This window comes from Pezoporus flaviventris, unplaced genomic scaffold (genome assembly GCF_033815535.1).
Source record: "Pezoporus flaviventris isolate CSIRO_AGI_PZ_B2104156 unplaced genomic scaffold, CSIRO_AGI_Pfla_v1 ptg000007l, whole genome shotgun sequence".
NCBI lineage: Eukaryota > Metazoa > Chordata > Aves > Psittaciformes > Psittacidae > Pezoporus > Pezoporus flaviventris.
Genome location: NW_026892555.1, coordinates 89292089 through 89312436, shown reverse-complemented (window position 1 = coordinate 89312436; position 20348 = coordinate 89292089). Strand labels below are relative to the sequence as shown.

Genomic DNA, 20348 nt, shown 5'->3' with positions numbered 1-20348 from the left:
CCAGCATTCGTAACTGAAGAAGGAATTATCTTGGAATGGAGTCATTGTGGCATGATAAATACATATATAATCCATGTATATAGATCATGATATACATGGATCTACATATACAAGATCAAATATGCATGCAAGCACCCAAGTAGCAAGCTATAGGATGAGAGGTAGCGGCCTCAAGCTGCACCAGGGGATGTTTAGATTGGATACTGGGAAAAATTTCTTCACAGGGAGGATTATCAGGCATTGGAACAGGCTGCCAGGGCACTGGTAAAATCACAGACCCTGGAAGTTCACAAACTGTGTAGATGCCCTCAGTGATACATTTAGTGGTGGACTTGGCAGTCCTGGGGTAGTGGTTGGACTTGGTGATTTTAAAGGTCTTTTCCAATATAGGTGATTCTATGACTGTATGAAGTGTAGCCCTTTCTTCTACTCAGAATATACTTGGTGACTTGCCCCCGTCCAACTTTCTTCTGGCATTAACACATTTCTACTTCCCAGGGCAGGAGTACAGACAGCAGCATCCTTCCACCCCTTTCCTTTGTATTTCACCATTATGCATCATACTGTGATTGCGTGTAGGTTTCAACACAGCATGACGATGATTCCAAACTGGATCCCACATATGCTACCCTAATAGTAAATATTGGCAGGTATGAGGGAGATCATTCAGGTCCATCCACAATTCACAGCAAGTTACCACCACCAGGCTCCTCACAGGAGACATGCAGACAAGGAACTGTGCATACAACTGCAGTCTTTTGCAACAGCTCAGCTTCAGTTTTTGATTCAGACCTTTTCCCAGCTCTTAGCTGCCTTAATTAAATAATACAGACTATTTATATAAAGACGATAAGCAAAAGAGGGATGAGAAAAATTGATGTAAATTTATAGAATAAGAAACTATATAACTAAACTGTATATGTGACTGCAGCCAAGGACTTTCGTGGACACCTAGCAATTGCTTTCCGGCTTTAGCAAACCCTTTTAGTGTCCATACTGGCAGTATTACTTTGTTCCAGAAGAGGGTGCTAAAACATAATATTTATCTCAAAACCTGCAAAGCTGTGCAACTGCTAAGTTAAATACTTCCTTCAGCACAAGTTTATTGTGTCTTGGGTTTTATTTTACACCCTTGCAGCTAGCAATTTAATACAAGTTTTAGTTTTAGCTGTACAGACAGATCACACCAGCTATAGTTTCAAAAATGAAAAGCATAGAAAAAAGTACATTGTAGACAGAACTTTGCATACCAGATTCAAAAAAAGAGGACAAACTTTCAAATCAGTTTTGATAAATTACAGTCTTTTTGCTTCAGCCTGGTTACTCAGATTTAATTCCATGCAGTTTTATTACTGACAGTTCTCAAGCACTCACTGAGAGCTAACAGAAATTCTGTCACATTGACCTGGTAACTCCCCATGGGATCACTAGCAGAGCCGGGATCTTTAGGTACATAACCATTGTCCTGTGCCCATAAAATGAGAAAAAGAATGGGTAACCTCTTTTGTCTGAACTAGCTGCTAGAGGAAAGAAGAGGCACTTTGCCATTGAGTTGTACAGATGCTCCTGACACGACAGTTCTGTGAAAGAGGCAGGTCCTGAGTTTAAATTCCAGGCTTTGGAGGAGATCATGATCAAGAGCAGTGCTTGGCAATGGGCGACATGTCTTGATGTCACATTTATTTTCCAAACTAAAGCTAAATACTACTGATGGACACTTAGCAGGAGCCAAGAGTTGCTGGTAGCTGGCTGATCAGTGGTACCTTGTCCACCCTGTTTCCCTCTGAGCTGCAAGGCCAATGGGACCTGGGAGCTCTGAATTCATTGCAGCTCAATAATGTTTTTCCTATGGAGCAGAGACGTTCAAAGTCTAACTGGACGCAGCTCTGGGCAGTTGACTGTAGGGGACCCTGCCTGAGCAGGAGGTTGGACCAGATGATCCCTGCCAACCTCAGGCCTCTGCGATTCTGTAAGTTGTTTGTGATGTGGTCCAACCTACAACAACCGCTATACCATCAGGACTCAAGCTAACCCCCTGTGGCATTTCATCATCACCTCAGAATGAAGTGCGGCTTTAATTGCTTCCAGTTGCTCTCCTTGGTTTTGGGGAATTTCAGCTGGAGCTATGCAATTCCATTTTTACGCATGTTGAATTTTCCACCCTTCCTTTCATGACAACATGCTATTCGACAACCAGTCAAAACTCATGTGCGTGGCAGGGCTCTGCTACGCCCAGTGCCCGGGCTCCAACTAAATGCATGACATTGCCCTTCATACAAAACTGATGAATCCATATCCTGCCACAACCATTAAATCTCCAAATTCAGGCCATTAGATAAAAGTATCAATAATACTATTACAGTTTCTTTGAGATGCCACAAGAATCCTGTTTGTTTCATATGTGGGTCTTCATTGGCTGATCAGTGGTAGGTACCTGACATTACAGTTTCAATAAAATCAATTGTTACTATGGAAGAAAATTACATTGATTAGTATTAATATAATGTGTCAGGCACAAGGAACCCTAGAAATTAAAAGTCTTTGATCTTTAGCAAAATTCAGCATGTTTCCTTTCTATTTTTGTCAAAGAAAAACAATAATAAAAATAGTTTGTATTACCCTGTTCTTAGATCTGGGTTTGGCTTGACACACTAACTCCAGCCTGTTTGGACTGTAAAGAAATGGGAACAAAAATTATGAGGCTGAAGTATTCCACTGCACTGAATCACTGCTATGTTTCTCTGTCAGTCAGCTTCCAAACTGCTCCTTGCTCCACAGCACCTATGGAAAAATCTCTTGGACAAAGAGGAAATTTTCTGCTGAGGGAACGGTTACTCTGAGGGCAGAATAGATATCAAAAGGTATTTTTTTGTCAATATTTTGAGATGGTCTGTGCTAATGCAGAAATAATTTAATGAATAACCTAACAAAAAGATAAGTTGGAGGAAAGGCTGGCAGGTCAACCTCAGGAATCATGGCAGTCCAGTTTAGACTGATACACTGGAAGCTGGAAGCTTGAGCAAACAAATTTGCATCTGTAAAAGTGGGCTAGAAGTCACACGAGGACATGCTTTCACGTGAAGCTCCTAGCAGCGTCACTGCTGGGCTGGCAGCCCTGGGAAGCCAGCCATTCTCACAGCCTTTGGTGGGTCTCAGCAGCTTGGGCCAGCAGGGATGAGGGGGGGATGAAGTAGTACATGGGCAAAGCCTACCAGAAAGGAAGTCTCAGGGTTTAGAACATCAGCACTTCATTTTGGACAAATATAGCCCATCTATACATCAAGTACACTTTAGGGTGTGAAGATGTCACCTGTCCTGCACCACACATGGACCTCTTAGGTTATTTCTACTTCTTGAAACACTGAAACCAGGAAAGACTATGAGCTATAGTCAATAAAACTATGGACAGAGCTGAGAGGGCAGTAATGGCAGTGCATGTCTGAACGTGTAATTTTTTACAAGTTTTAATTTATAAAATAGGATAAAAATGAAGAAGTTAAATATTTTAAGAAAGATTATTTTGATTTCAAATGCCAAATACTGCTTTATTAAAAATTGAAAAAGAAGCAGGACATTTTCAATAAGCTGTGATAGTTTAAATAAGTGTTTTATAGGAGATATAAGGCTTCATTAGCATTTAGAGCAAAAATCAGGCATGATTGAAGCCATGAAATTTTGTGTTTGTTCCACCAAGCACAAGCCTCTCCTCTTCCCCAATCATTTTCTGTTCTGTATCAGCAGTAGAGTTGTGATGGGGTCAGTACCTCCTGCCCTGCATGATTTCTACCTCTTCCCTAGCTAACTGAAATCAACATTTGCTTATCAACTCCTCCCTAATAGATCTCTGGGGAGTTGACACAGTTAGACGGTGGGGCAACATCGATCTCACTTTGGCACACTGTGTGGAGGATTCAGGGCTTCAGATCAGAGAACTTCAACTGCAAATATGAGTAAGTGCTGGGCTATAGACCGAACCCTCTGTTAAATACAACAGGGTCATGTCAGTATCACAGCAGCCAGCCCATGACCCTGTCTGCTCCCAAACCAGCCTGCCAGTGGAGACCCCTCTGAAATTAATCTGCCCAACAGTTTTGCCATGTCCATATCCACAGAGATGCCTAGGGCTGTGGTGGAGCAGCGTTGCTCAACTCATTGCCCAGAGAAGTTGTGGCTGCCCCATCCCAGGAATCGTTCAAGGTCAAGTTGGATGGGACTTTGAGCAACCTGGTTTAGCGGAAGGTGTCCCTGCCCATGGCACGGGGGTGGAACCAGGTGGTCTTTAAGGTCCGTTGCAACCCAAACCATTCTGTGATTCTGTGGACCCCTGCTCCCTCTCAGCTATTGCATCCCCACCTCCCTGACGTTTCGCGCCACCATCTCCCTGCCCTCTTTGCGCTCCACCGGCTCCCTGTGCGCAGCGGGGACCCTCAGGGAACCCTGGGCGTCGCCGGCGGAGCGATGCTGCCGGGAGCCGGGGTCTGGGATCGGTCCCTCTCGCCATGTGTCCGCAGGCGGGGGCGGGCGCGGCGGAGCCGGGGAGGAGGCGGTGCCTTATAGCGCGGGCGCGGCGGGCAGCGCCGGCAGAGCCGAGCCGAGCCGAGCCGAGCCGAGCCGGCCGATACCCTGGACAGCGCTCCGCCGCCTCCGCCCCGCCGCCATGGTGAGTGTCCCCCTCCGCCACCGGGGACCCTGAGCCCAGTTCGCTCCGTTCCCTTCCCCCGGCCCGCTCCCCGCCCGCGGTTGATTGACTGCTCTTCATGGTCCCTGACCCCCACTCCTACGGGTCCCGTTAGGGCCCTGGAGTGGGTTTGGGGTATTTGGCGGGAGGGTGGTGCGGATGCTCTGAGCTGCAGCCGCACCCCCCCCACGGCCATGCACTCCGAAAACCAGGCGGCGGGAGGGCCGGGCCGTGCGGGGGCGGTCAGAGGGGGGAACCGGGCGGCGGGAGCGAGCGATGTGCCCCCCCGCGCAGGCGGTCCCGCCGCCCTTCCACGCTCACGGGTTTCTCTATTTCGAGGTGCACTTGAGCTTGTTACATAAACGGCTTATTCCTGGCGGTATGCTAACAGAGCCTCTTGCGTTAGCCGCACAGTCTGTAGCGGAACACTTACTATTCTTCCAGGTAATGAATGAACAATAGAGGTTTAGGTTTCAGTTCAGCATTTTAACAGTTACAGTGGGACCATGCAGTCATCTATTGAGGGAGTAGGACCATTTCCCCATAGCACATTGTGCCTTTGCAGCCATAGTAACTTCCCCAGAGGAGCTGATCCTGTTTATAAACAGTAATGCATGAAGTGTAAGACTGACCTGACAAAGCAGAACAGTAGCATAGAGGTATTTTGCAGCCGTAAAGTCTGAGGTACAGTGGGATGAATAACTTGTCCAAGCTTGTCATATCAGAAGCTTGGAACACAATTCACAGCAGAACATAGTTTTTCCTACATATGATTTAATATTAAAAATACGTTTTACTACTTTTTTTTCCAAATGCCTTCGCATCATATATAGTAAATTCTGCCTTCTGTACATAAAAAGCCATTTGCAGTTCTCCCATATCCCACCAATTCAGACGTGAATAATATTAAAATAGTCTTTTCATTAATTAACAGGAGTCCTCTTCCTCATTGTCATGTATCCACATGCTGTCAGTATGAATCTTTTGCTCCTATGTAGTCTATTTGCAATCAACTCAGGATGATAGCAATGGAAAGACTCTAATGAATGAAGATCACGAATAGTGCAGTACCTTATGCTGCTTAGGCCCCCCTGAATGATTTTCCACTACATTATTGAATTCCTATTTCTTATCATGTAGGGTGAAACATAAACACAAAATACATGACAAAGTTACCATAACTGCACAAAGCCAAAGCTAACACCAGCCATTGATAGTGTCTTCCTCAATAGAGTGAAGGCAGTTACAACACCTGGTGTGGCAGAAGGTAATGCGCATTATTTATCAGTAACTGGTACAGCTAACATCCAGGTGCTCAGAAGTGCTGAGTCCCCTGGAAAGAAAGTTAAAATAGCCTGAGCCAGTTTAAATATTTTAGTTTGATTCCTTCCAGGACTGAGATGAAGTCAGTTACACCGGTGCAAGTCAAGGAAAGATTCACTGTCATACATAGGCATAGACAACCTTGTATTTATACTAATGGAAATGATAGCTGAGGCATACCTTTAACCTGTTATTTCTGGTTCTTAAAACTGTTTAATTAATCTCAAAAATATTCTTCAAACAGCTGTCAGCAATATACAGAAATCACCAGAGCTATTAGCAAGTTCTGCTCTTCTGTATCTCCAGTAACCTTAGTGTTGAAAAATTGCTGAGATTTCCCAAGCCTTATTAGTCACACATGCAGGCATTATGGGGGGAGAATGGAAAAATTGGGAAAAATCTGTGAGGGTGTGTGACGACTGAAGGTTGCTTTGTTCTAAAATTTGTAAAGAGTGTCCTTGGAACATTAGCTACTGAATCCAAACTCTGAACTTCTGATGAAAACTCTTGCAATTGCGCTAATATGGGGTTAAAAGTTACAGCATGTCGATGTCTAGATGGACCTGGAGCTTGGGGGCAGGGGGACACAAAGACACAGGATGATACTACCAAAGATATCGGGAGCAAATGAATGGCAAATGTAGATTTTTGACCCAAGTAGTGGAAACAGTGTTTTAACACTCCCTTCTGTAGTGGCACAGAAATGAGCACGCGTATGTTGCTAGTGTCCCTTCAACTCAACTGAGAGAGTTTCCTCAGCATCCTGGGTGTTCAGTCATTATTATTTGTAGAAAGTAGCAGAAGGAAACTTACTCTTTTTAAATCTGAAATTTCATTTTGCTGAAGCAGCAAACCACAGCATTCATCAGGCTTTAAGTGTTTCCTTGGGATCCCCACCATATGACAGCAACCACAGTGGGACAGGGTTCTTCTGTTTGTGTAGTTCACTGCGGATCTACTTCAGTGAATCTAGGTCAAATTACCCTGGCTCAGGATTTGGCTGCACCCTTGAACTTTAAACCGATTACAAATTTTGATTTGTCAGTATATTTTCCATGGGGTCACATCCCACTTTTATGGAGTACAAGAGTGTATAACCTTGCACATTGCATGACAACTAATACTTACAAAAAGGCTAGGTAACACTAAGGTAAGCATAAACATGAGATTGGTGTGAAACTGTATTTAATAGGTTCAAGTATCTGTACCCCTACAACAATCCAGTTGCAGAGGGACTATATAGGCAGGAGCTAGAATATTTTTTAAATTCCCAAGAGACTTCGGGAATTTAAGAGACTTTGATAACCAGTGTAATTTGAACTCAGTGAAGACAGGCACTAACTCTTCTAAACGTTCATAAGTATCATAGCCACCATATCAGGTATGGTGCTTGATATGGGCATACACTGATTGCAGGACATACAGAAAGGGCCCTGGACAGCAACAAATCTCTCTTCTTTGTTGGCAGTAACCAAACTAAAGCCCTGCCTAAAATACTAATTAATAATTAGTATTTCTTAATTGCCCATAGCACTTCCTGAAAGAGAATGCTGCAAAGACAATATTCCAGCCCCTGAACATTGACACGCAAACTGGAAGAGAATATTTTCTGTAGGCAGAGATCAATCCAGCACAAATCCATGACTGACATGGAAACGGTGCTACAGCACCCACTCCTAACAATATCTCTCCATCTCCGTCAGTGAAAAGGCAGCAGAGTTCTGTAGCCCTGCCATCCGGAACCACAGCATCAAGTCAAAGTTATGCCAGCTGATACAGAATTAATAACCTATGAGAAAACATACTCAGAAACTGCGCATAGAAAAAAGGAACATGAGTACTTGCACTGAAACTCAAAAAGATGCACTGAAGCCTTTTGCACAAGATGTGGTTGATTAAAAGTACCCTCTAGGGCCTGAAATAAGAGTCCAGTGTTTCATTTGCATAGTTAGTTACAGATACCTGCTTATCAAAATCCGCATGTTGGCCTTGGTGTTGATCTCATTCATCTCTGGGAAGATCCTTTGATTCTTTAAGACTGATCATTGTATCTTCATTACAAGCAGTCTGACCTATGAAAAGAAATGGACTCCTGTTGTTCATCAGGCACTTGATTTTATGTTCATTTAATTTAATAGCATCTCTGGATCTTATTAAAGAAAAAAGTTAATCAGATGCAAACACTTTAAAATTGAACCTCTGACTCAACTAAGAGTTAGGAAAAAACCTCCAGTAGTGTTTTCTTTAGGAATTAGTAAACCCCAGATTAATGTAGATATAAAGGGCTGTCTTATTCCCTAATCTAAGACAGCTACTTCAACAGAATCACATCATGTAGAATTTTTTCTTGATGCTTTCATACCATGCTATATGAGGGTTTTGTTAATCACTGCCTATAAAACTCATTTCGAAGCTGAGACATTGGTAGGCCTCATACAAATAGAGTCCGAAGTCCGTATTCAGTGACAAAGTGCAGCCTGACTTGTAATTAAAGAAGGTAAAGAAGAAGGGAAGAAAATTAGGAGGATGAAACTAAGTGTACCACTTATTGTTCAGAGCCAGAAAGCTGCTGGCATGAGTCTGCCTTGTGAGGTAGTGGTGGAAGGGCACGAGTAGGATTGCCCACCTGCAACAGAGAAGAAACAACTTGTGAGACTACGGCCTGCAGCTCTGCCACTTTATGAATATCGCACTTCAGACTTCAAGCATACCAAATTTATCAGCCAATTTGTAAGCACCTGGCAGCAGCTGAGCTTATAAATCCATTATCTACATACACCCCCATGGCTTGCCTTATCATATGTTAAATACAGGGGCCACAGTATCTGAGAGACTGAGTCTTTACCCACAGGACTGCTGCATAGCTGGTAGGGTAGAGTTCAGTATGAAATAAAGTGAATATTTATGTCTTCTGTGGGGCTTCTTACCTCCATAAGTAACAGCAAAAAAACAGTTGAGTTTTGAGGACTAGTTATGCTTAGATTTAGGAGGATAAAAGGGAACAATTTACATCTTCAAGAACATGATGATTAACATTATATTGGCATTAATACCGAAATTATGATTTTATATCCATTTAATAACTACTGCGTGATTTAAAAAAAAAAACAACATTAACTTATTCTGGCTAATAACTTTTAACCTGCATTGTATTTCCTCTTTCTCAGTCAAAACTGACCATGGTAAAAATATGTCACAAACTGAAGGAAATCAAACCCCATGGGGCAGAAATTTCTATATGAAGATGTTTAATTAGGTAATGAAAATTTAAGACTGTTTACATCAATGTTGGGACACATTTTGGTTTTTCCCGCTAAGAACAGCAGTTATGAAAAAGAAACGAGAATTACTTTATATTCTGTGTCATTATTTGAAAGCCAAACACAGCAAGAAATGGAAGTTGGAAGTACAGTGGCCAAGTTTTAAATAAATATCCTAAAACCAAGCATAAGGAAACTTAACAAAACCATTCTTTCCCAAGTTCTTCGAGGGCCCCTGAAGTGTACTTACCATGCATGATGCTTTGCAGCTAGCAAAGACAAACTGGTACAGAAACCTAATGGGGAGGAATAACTTACGCACATGAAGAAAAGTCTACAGCTGTTTTTATTTCCCCTATGTGACAATAACTGATGCAGTTTACAGACATTTTGTGTCATTAGGGCCTTACTGTGCAGCATAGTCATTAGCATTTTTATTTTGTTTTGAGAAAAACACCAGTCTGGGTGTTTCCATGGTATAAGGGGTTTAAGGGTTTGGGGCTTTAAAATTCCAGTTATACGTGGATTAAACTCTAGGATACCTATTATTGGTGTTAAAGGAGGAAGGGAGCTAATTAGCTTGTGCACCCTTTTATCCTGTGCCAGCAGACTGTGCCCTATGATTCCACACAATTTTAAGAAGTGTTCTTGGAGCTCATTAGCCTGATTTAGGGTTTTAAAAGAGGTAAATTTAGAACTGTTTTGGAGGAGGAGATATAAAAGAACTTCCATATGCTGTTTTTGTCTTCCTTATTAAACCTGAAAATCAACAGTAATTTCCTTCCCTCTCCACACCCAGTCTTATTTAATCATGATTGAAGTCCAAAACATGAATTAGCATTTGAAATCCAGGTTTTTGCCCTGAAGGATTTAAGGGAGAAATGGAAAGAAAAAAAAAAAAAATAAATAAAAAGGCCCACTTGACAGAAAAAGAAGATATTTTCCTGTTAAATTGTTGGTTTGTGTTCTCAAGTGACACTTTGGAAAACACACATCGGATTCTGTTACTTTATTTCCCTCTATTATATGTGCATTTTCACAGCCACCTTGAAGTAAAAAAATACTTTGCTTCTTGTATTCTGCTCTGAGCATGGGTACAAGTATTCCAAAAAGAGAAGTGCCTTCAAACTGGCAGGAAATAAATGGTTGGCAAAGTTGTCGAGGGTGATTTCCATGTCATGGATTTGGCACGTTTTTTGGTAAGGCAGTTCTGAATAACACCATCCATACCCGCTCTCTCTTCCATTGCTGGCTGCAGCCAGCCAAGTTATTCCTATTGCAGTTTAAAAGGTCAAGTGTGAGGTTGTGCAAATTCTGCATCTGCTACAAGTCAGTATTTGTGGAGGAACAGTGTTTTATTGGGCCCAGTTTATTTTTTTTGAGTGCCTGTCAACAATCCATGCAACTGGGGGAGGGGGGGAATACGTTAATTCTATTTTCTTATATATATGCTTATCAATCTATTGTTGAAATCTCTTTATGTAATAAAGAGTTTAGTCAATTTGAACTACTGACTGGCCACTCAAAATCACCCTCCTCCCCAAATTCAGAAGCTTGTCTAGTATGAAAAATAACCCATGCAATGCTTGTAGGAACAGCTGCCTCTCTCCTCTCAGCTGTTAGGACTATGTGTCTTCCTAGAGTAGCATTTCTGTGTTGATTTGCTGTACTTGGTACCAGACACTGTACTTGGTTTTAAAATCAGCCCTTTCTTACCTAGGAGTACCTCCTTTACTCAACTAGACTTCTTTCTGAGTTGTATCTTTTAATACTGACAGAAGGTTATGCACAAGCCAGACAAAACCTCCATCTTTTTAAGTTTATGGAAGAAAAAAAAATCTAAGACATCAGAAATGACGTAGATAAAAAAACAGTTCAGATTAAGAAAGAGTTCATAGGTTCCTTTCTTCTTCCCACCCTCTACTGCTGCTGAAAGCAGAAGAAGAGTCTTTTAACTTGCCTGTGTGCAGGTGGTTTCAATTTCAGCAGTTATCGCTGTCCTAATCGACACTTTATTCTATATGAGTTACTTAAGAAATCCAAATCTCTTCCCAAAAATCAGGTCCTTTCATGGGGAAAAAAAAAAAAAAAAAAGGTACTACAGGATTTTGGATCCACCCTCAAAAGCAACCTTGGAAATTTTGCCTCTTCAAATACTGGAGCTATTGGCTTTATCTGGAAGCTCGGTGATTAAGAGCCATGAGAAGGTAGCATTGAATCAGTTCATCCCCCAAAATAGGTAAGTCAGGTATATCACACATCTAGTTTTGTGGCATTGTGTTCAGTTTTCAGACCTCTCTTTCCTTTGAGGTCAATTCTCAGACCCCTATCAGGAGGTTAGTTACATCTCCTCTCTTTTTTAAATTTTATTTTTCTGATATGTGTCAAAAGCATCACAGGATATTCATGCTGCACTTTGAAAGCTGAGATATAACTTGTGATTTCTTGGTGCTGAAACACATTTGAAACTTGACTCAAGAATGGGCAAATTGTGCAGGGAAATAGAAAAGGTAGCATTTAGCTTTATTCCTCTGCAAAACATCAGTAGTTTCCCATTCCACGCGGAAAAGCAATATTGAGGACCTTTCTGGTTTAGTGCAGTTATTTCTTCCTTACTGCTGGAGACTTTGTAAGCCTGCATTTTAATAGCATCTGCAAAAAACCCTTGAAAGATGGAAGGCTATATTAGAGTTATTTTGCTTACAATAACTAAAAGGAAATTCTCACAAATATCCCCCATATTCTACCCTGGAGGGAAAAGCACCACTTTTTCCCAGCTTACATTTACTAAATTAACAGCATAATTTTATCTCAAATCGGGTATCACTGAAATATCCTCTCAGGATTACATTTAATACCTCCTCCCCCCAAAAAAATTTCTTTTTCATCAAGTGGGAAGTCATTTCCTTCTGTTTGCCAGACACCTTTGGGAAATGGCAGAGTTCAGATCAGAAAGTGTTTTGATGGGAAGGTGCAAAGTTGAAAGCCAAACCAAAGAACAGTGTCACAAGGATGGATGTAGGAGGGAAGCAGTGCAGCACCATCCCATTTTGTCTCCAAGTGCATTTTGTATGTTTAAAAGAGTATAAATATTTCAGAGTTCTGTCTCGTTAAACTTTAGGTCTTGCTTGAAACTTTCTATGTGTGCTTGCAAGCCCTTAAAGATACTCCACCACTCCTGAGCACGCAGTAGGATGATGAACATCCTGATCAGCTGGAACCAACAAAGCCATACAAGTCCCCTACTCTTCAGCAAATGCAGGTCTTCATGTGCTCTTGTTCCTTTTGAAAGGCATCTCCTCACCCCTCAGTGCTCCTCCTCCAAATATGAACACACTGCAAATGCGAGTCTCAGCAGTTCTCAGTGGATGCAATAAGGTGCTTAAAGTGAAGAAGATACAATATTGTTGAAGTCATGATGCCATGTAAATTAGCAATACTGAGCTAAATAGAAAAGTACTTGCCACAACATGGGCATTTGTGTTGCAGAAAGCAAAGTGAGATCATGAAACACCTATGATGCTTCGTGCATCAGTACAGAATTAAAAAAGGTTTGAGAATTTATTACCCAAAATGATCTTGCACTTGATTCAATAAGCCAGTTAGGGACATGTTTTGATCAACATCCAGTTGGTCCAGATCTTCAGGTTAATACTGCAGATAACTGAGTCTAAATTACAAAGGAGAAATGTGCATAGCAGAACGAGTGTTCAATTCACTTAGAGCTCTCAAATAACACAGTGATTATACCTAGCTGGGAAAAGTACCAAAGGACATCTTCAGACATGACATCCTGGTTTCTAAGCATCTTCCTAAATGAAATAATTTCAAATAGATGGATTTTCTTTAAAAACAGTAATATGTACAATTCTTTTATTTTACTTGCCTACTTAACTCTCACAGCTATCACACATTTGCTCCCTCAGCACATTTACAGATCACACAGACTTAAACAGAGATGTATATTTCCTGCTATAGTCTGTTTTCCAGGGTAAAGTCTCTTGTTGCTCCTTTTTATCTGTAACACCTTAATTCTTTATCTAATAGCTAGATTTACCACCATTACCTTTGCTATTTCTGTCTGACATGTTTTACTGGGAAATAATTATTCTGTGTATGCTAGTTAGGGTTTTTGAGGGGGGGTTGTTTTTGGTTTTTTTTAGGATAGACCTTTCCCATTATCTGTCTTTAAGGATATCTGTAGTGATATTTAAATCAGCTGCAGGTGCCATCAATGCTGCTTCTAACTTGTCCTGTAAACCAAATGTATGTATTGCATTTACTTACAAGAAACTGTCATCTCTTCAAATAGCGATTGCCAATAACACAGATTTAATGCTAAAGAAGTGATGCTTTCCCTTCTTTAAAATGGTAGCAAAACTAAAGGGACTTGGAGCATCTGCTTCACTTGATGGAAACCTGAGCTCATGAGGATATTCATTTTCTGGAAAGAGGTATCTGATCTGTGCCTGTGATGTATATCAGGTCTCAGACAGTTCAAGTTGACCTTGCCAGCAACTGTTTTCCTTCTGCGTGCTATCTGTCCACTACAGGGCAGAGCTGAACATCATCGATACTTAACCATGGAGGGAACCAATCTTTTTCCACACTATCTCTATCCTTATAGTGGCTCTTCACTCTAAGAATCACTTAGTGACTAAATCAGCCAAGACAGGTGTGGCAGTTACCGCAGTTCTCATGTAGATGTTATGTCACATGGAAATTCCAAGCTTCAATGACACTTGATTTTACAGGTCAGCTTAGGCTGATCCTGTCAGATGAAGAAGCCTCTGAATGATGAAGAAAGCTGTGTGAGAAGCCTCTACTAAGAAAGCTGATCTTCTAATACTGGACATAATCATAAAGACACACAATGTTTTGCAAGACCAGCATACCCATTGAAGCTCTGAATGTCTTCTAGTTATATTTTCTTTCCATAAATTCAGGTATTATGACATGCACATCCTTTAGAATTTTCTGGTTTTACTTCTTTAAACCAGCAGTTACCTGTAAGCAATATCTAGCATCAAACGATAAATTAGAAGATAAAGGACAATTAAAATTCATAAGCTTGAAATGTGTTTGATTTTAAGTTTAGCATACAGCTATTAAATTTTATAAGCAAATATTTTGACCTAAAACCACAGGTTTCTTTCCCAGAGTGAATTATACTCATAACTCCCCAATTGAAAAGCTTTCTGTACTGAGTTTTGTACCTGCATCTGTCACACAGCAGTTAAACTGTTTAGTACATGAGTAATGACCTCGAAGTGAAATTGAAAGGCTTTGCATGTGGTGGAAGATTAAGGCTGAAACCTTAGAAGACGGGATCTGGGCTCTCTAATCCACAGCAGTATGCTACAAACACCTCCTTCTCTTCCATTCTTTTCCTTCCCCTTTTTCCACCTACATTCCTATAAGTGATTCAGTAAAGGTTCTATGCATTTGGGCAGCAGCTACAAGAAATGGTGTAGCAAATGGCTTCAAACCAAGAAAATCCCATTTCTCTAATGGGCAAATAATTGCAACTGGATTTCTTTCACCCAAACCTTAAGAACGAGAACAAATCTGTAAACTCAGCAGTGTTACTTTTAAGGATGTGGGTAAAGCAAACTAAAACATAACCAATTTTACCAGTCTTTGAACAGAGAGCAATGGAAAGAAAACACACACGCACAAACAATAACGTGCAGCACTAAGCTACTTTACCAGTTTCCTTGTTTCTGAGTTTTGAAGAGAAACTAAAATACAAGGACTCCACTCCCAGCAGTGGATCCATAGTGAGTCTGGACCATCATACCCATGTGAAGCTCTGCTGGTCTCTTCAGCATCCAGCATTGCATTTACACCTATATGTTGGGTTATAACTATGCAATGAATACCCCCACCCCTCCCACCCCACCCCCTGCTAGGGAACTTCCAGACTTCCAGGTCTGTTCCCATATGCCAAGGGAATGGGAATATGTCCTGGTTTATACCTCAATTCAATAACTTCAGCAGGTTACCAGGGTATGTATCAGGGTAGATTTTGATACATTGGGAAGGTAGCTAGCCCAGCTTGAGTAAATGTTCATAGGACAGTTTTTTACAAAGGAAATACAGCTGGGCAGAATTCATCTCACTCAATAGCTTTATGTGAGGATTAAATAAGACCTTCAGTAGAGGGGTTTGGAAACAAAACATACACACAGGCATTATTACAGGTCTGGGTTTGTGGGTTTTAATCCCACTTTCTTCTTTCATGGTTTTCTAACTCTACAGAGGTCAGCAATAATCTTAACTTACAATATTCCTTTTAAATATAATTCTAGTTTTACTGAGGCAGTGAAAAGCTTGGAAACATGACTGTAATCTTTAGAAAATGTAAATTTATGAAAACAAGAACTCTGTGGTTTAGCTCAGTAAAAATGCGGGATGGAAGGAGCTTCATTTGGGAGATCTATGCTAAAGAAGTCACTATGAAAGCCAACCAAATATGTGAACATCTGTCTGCTCCTGTTCCAGCTGTGCCAGCAGATGAGATTACTGCTCCCAGTCACACAGCACCATCCCTTTGCTGCAGGTCACTGTCCTGCATGGCTCTTCACATGAGCTCTGCATAACATACTTTAAGAGGTTCTGTTTGGATAGTTTCAGTTATCCAGAGTCACTTTATCTGAAATCTGCAACAGCTGTACAACCAGCACTGCCAAGAAGTCCATAGTGGTGTTCCCATCCCAGGAAAGCACAGCTAAGAAGCTGATGCACTGGAACCCAATTCTCCAGCCAGCACAGCAACTCTTGTGGTGTCTAAAACACAACAGCTCTCTAGCTCCGATTTGGTTTGTATTTACGTTCATTAAGAGTTCAATGCAGTTTAGTGACTGCATCAGCTGGAGATGGTTTTGTTCATGAGGATGAAAGCATTTACAGGACCATCATTTTTTGTCAGAAAAACTAAGTTTTTCTGTATTTCTCTGTTTTCTCCCAGAAGTTTTTATACTTAAAACATTCTTCTGGACACATTCAGTACTTATGGCAATTTTAAAATACCTCAGGAGCATAGTTTTAATAGTAGTGAACTTCAGAAATTCGTAATACATTGACTATAAATATAGTACACAGTTAGGTGTGCTGCATTTATTTTCTTGTGTACAGTACCTTTAGCATTATATATATACACACACACACATGAAGTCCATTTTACCTTGTACATCCTGACTTGGTTTAAAACAGGTATTAAATAACGTATATGTATATAGCTGTCAAGTTTTCCAGCAGCTCAGAGTCTTTTGTTTCTTTTATGTGCTTCATAGGCCTGTATTTAATCTTCTGCCACTGCTGTCCTTAGCAAAAGCATGCCTATAAAGGGAATTAGCTTTGCATGAAAGACTTAATTAAACAATTATTTAGTTAATATTTTACAAGTTGAGTTTCTGACATAGAATTTTCTGAAGGGCTGCTGACAATTGTCTGTTAATGAGTATAAGACATAAAGAAAAAACCCTAAGGCTTTATTTTTATGTTTATATTTTTTTATTTTAACATTTTAATTTAACGTCTTTAAAAAAGAAAACCACAGGGCCCTACCTTTGTGTCTACCCAGAGATGCTAGAAATGCTACCCAGGCAGGTTTTCAGGTACTCCTGCCTTGTTCCCCCTCATCACTAGCACAAGCTGTTTAAGAAACTCAGGCAAAACCATTCAGTGGGAAGGAGCCCAAGCCAGGGAACATGTTTTAGAAATCCCTTTTGATCCTCCCTGCCTGTAACAGGAGGGGCAAGCAGCCCCTTGCACATTAATCCCCACCATGGGGACACAGCGTTACGTTGCAGACATCTGGGACCGCAACCAAGAAACCTACTTCTTGGGCATAGAGTGCCCTTTGTCCTCCTGTGCTGCCAGGATTGTGGGAAAGCCAGAGCTCTTGCTTTTGGTGTTTAGGGCTTTTTTAAGGTTCATTGTCTAACAAGCCAGGAGATCCTGTGCAGAGGCTTAGGATCCTCTATTTATCTTGGATCCTGAAGTTTGTTACAGTAGAAAATGAAGAGATTTTCACAGTACTAGAAAGGGTATGTTTTCTGTGTTGGTCGCTTTCTCCAGAAAAATGGCCAAACATATATGCCAAGTACAAAATAAAGGCCAGCATGCATTATACCAACTTAGGAAATCAGCTTCTCAGCAGTAACAAAATCTGTCTGCAAATAGCAAGGAAAACAAAATAATCATGATACAGCATACTGAGAAAACTGAGATGCCTCACAGACTTGTTGCTGTAATTCTCCCCTGCCATTTCATCTACTCCCTATCCCCATCTTATCTATTAACTTTATTCTAAATTTAGGCTGCAAGCTTTTGTTGCAAAAACTGTGTAGTTGTGTACATGGCAAATGTTGGGCAGACACTGTACACCCAGGCATATCTTTGGGGAATATTCTGTTCCCAACCCAAATCATCTGGTAAATCCAAAGCCTTAAAATGGTAATTACCCTCCTTTGCTCTGGTAGAATTATTTTCCCATGCTCCTCAAAGTGCAGCTGGCTGTCTTGGTCTTATACAATGAGAAGTGATATACTGCTTTATTTAATGAATTACATAGATTGGTTAGGCATCCTTTACCCAGTCTAGTTGTTTGGAAACAGGTATGCTAAGCTGTGCAGGCTTGTATATTGCTGATACTGATTTGTCTTCCCAGCTCCTTGCGAAGTTGCCAAGAGCTGAGCAGTCCATTAAGGAAGCCACCATAACAGAATTAGCTTCTCTCTAAAAAACACCTCATTAGGATTCTTTGCTTATAGCTTAAGGACTTTCCTGCTCCAAAGGAAACTTTCTCTTATTGAAGCCAAGGCCAGCTCCCAAAGATTGTTGCTTTGCCAGAGAAAGTTATTTATTCACTCAGGCTATTAGAAGGAGGCAGAATTTTTACCTGCTCTTTCATTTTTTACTTATTTCCTTTTTTATTTATTCCCTCACAGTCATACAGTCTTGGCACATCATCACTGATAGGAATTATGCTCCCTCCCAGATCATACTGTCATTTTAAATCTGATTCTTAGAGCAAAGGAAAAATTAGGTCAATAATTGCTACCATTTTCTTGGGAACTGACATGCCGCATCTGAGGTCTCCCAAGAGAAATCTTCTTTAATTACAAGTTAAGCTGATGTTCCCCTGTGTAGCACATAGAATTGAGCAGGATTACTTTTAAAAGGATTGCCCTGATCTGCTTTGGTGACAGTTTCATTTTGAAATTCTGATAACAAGCAAGAAGATGGATTATAGAGATATGGTTCTCAGGAGTGCAAACGACTGACACACGTTGCAAATTGGGCCACAGCAGCAACCCTTCTCTCCTGCTTTTCTTTTAAGGCCAGAAGAGTTCTATTGTGAGCAGTGTGATCACCATGTGTTATTTTGGTGATTACGCAATATAATTGTAAAGAACAGAGCGAAAAAACTTGGAAATTTTAGAATCCTGAAAGCAGTGATTCCAGAAAGGGAATTGGAGACAATGTGACACTCAGCCTTTTGCAGGATAAAAGAATGAAAATATGTGTAATAGGCCAAATGCTTTCAAGTACTTGAATTATGAATAGATTTTGGGAAACCAATAAATATTAATGGGTTCTTAAATCACTTTTATTCTAACCCCTGCAATTGTAGTGCAGAAACCTTCCTATTTCCTTTTCCTTGCACTTAAAAAAAAAAAACAGGAACAACAAACCAAAGAGCTGATTAATTTTGCAAAAGCAATTTATCTCACGATATATGATCTGACAGTAGCATGGTCATAAAATAAGGCTTACCTTATTTTATGTGAGAAACTAATGTTTTCTCTGACTCCTAGCACATTGCATGGTCTTAAAGCAAAGACTGAAGTCTGAAATAGCTTACAGACTTACAGTGTGTTTGTTAAAATTGTTGTCTCTTACTGCTTATTCACCTTTGGTGTTGATGGTGCTTCAATCTGAATTGAGTCCTGACAGAAGCATTAAAGCAGATATTCCTCCACCTAGGTCCTTAGTCCCGTGCATTGGATAAATATGTGTAGCACTGAGCAGGACTGCAAAATCAAGTGGAAAAGAGACCTCTTGCTAAACAAAACTGAAAATCCCAAGGCATAAGGAACCTAAATATTAGTGCCATTTCTCCAGAAGTGAAAATCTTGAAGTATGTTGGCTTTAGTAGGCCACCATATCCCTTAATGCTCTCTGTGACTAATACTCTGAGAGCCATAAGATGTCTAAGCAGGGGCTTGTTAAGAGAGCTGTGTCCTCTGACTCTTTATGTCGGCCAGCTAAACTCACACTCCAGAAGTGGACGGGGAAGTCTTTCAACCTCAAGGTCATCTTCTTCCCTTTCACCAGAAGGAAAGCACTTTATTTAAACTACTGAAGATAACACAGGAACAGATAATGAAGGATGGGGTTAGCTTTCTGCCACCAGCTGTTTGAGCAGAAAATGTGCCAAATACCTTCTGTCTTTTCTCTGTGCAAGCAGAGATCTGCCCATGGGAGCTGTTGATTTGAGACTCTCTGCTGTTTCTCCACTCTAGGCAATGAGGAGGGATGTTTCCCAGGCTCACAGTTTCTATTGCTTTAATGTTCCAGTCTGGTTTGGGGGTGAAACACATGCAAAAAGAACTCTCAGCACAAGTGGAAATGGAAAAAGGTGACATTATTCACCAGAGGTATATGGAGACCACAGGGAAGCTTGGTTTAGGTACAAGTTTGCCAAGAGACCTGTTTATAACTTGCCAAAGAATGGAGGTATATTATTAAGAGGAAAGATTGCTGCTGAACTGTTGCAATCACCTCCAGCAAGGCAGAGACCATTTTAAGTATGACAATACAAACTGGAAACCCACTGACAGACTAGACAGGGGGCAGGTGTGAACAGCAATATCACAGGAACACCTAGCACGCTGGCTGCTGCTTTTACATGGGTACCACTTTCTTACCTTGGGTCTGTTTGCAAGGGGAACAGCTTGTGTAGGTACCCAGCTCCAGACACAGCCACTGGCTGTAAATCACAGGGCGGGGGGGGGGGGGGGGGGGGGGCAGAAAGCTTAGATACCACCCTCCAGAAAGGGAGCTTCTGTACCCTCTGC

General features: G+C 41.0%; 1 protein-coding gene across 1 annotated transcript in view; it reads left to right on the top strand.

Moving 5' to 3' along the window:
* Positions 1 to 4498: 4498 nt before the first annotated feature.
* Positions 4499 to 20348, top strand: part of ELOVL2 (ELOVL fatty acid elongase 2) — a 42527-nt gene continuing 26677 nt past the window's right edge. Inside the window, exon 1 of the mRNA XM_061449454.1 lies at positions 4499 to 4660. Within this exon, the coding sequence (XP_061305438.1) occupies positions 4658 to 4660 (3 nt within the window). The 5' untranslated portion in view covers positions 4499 to 4657. The remainder of the gene's footprint in view (positions 4661 to 20348) is intronic.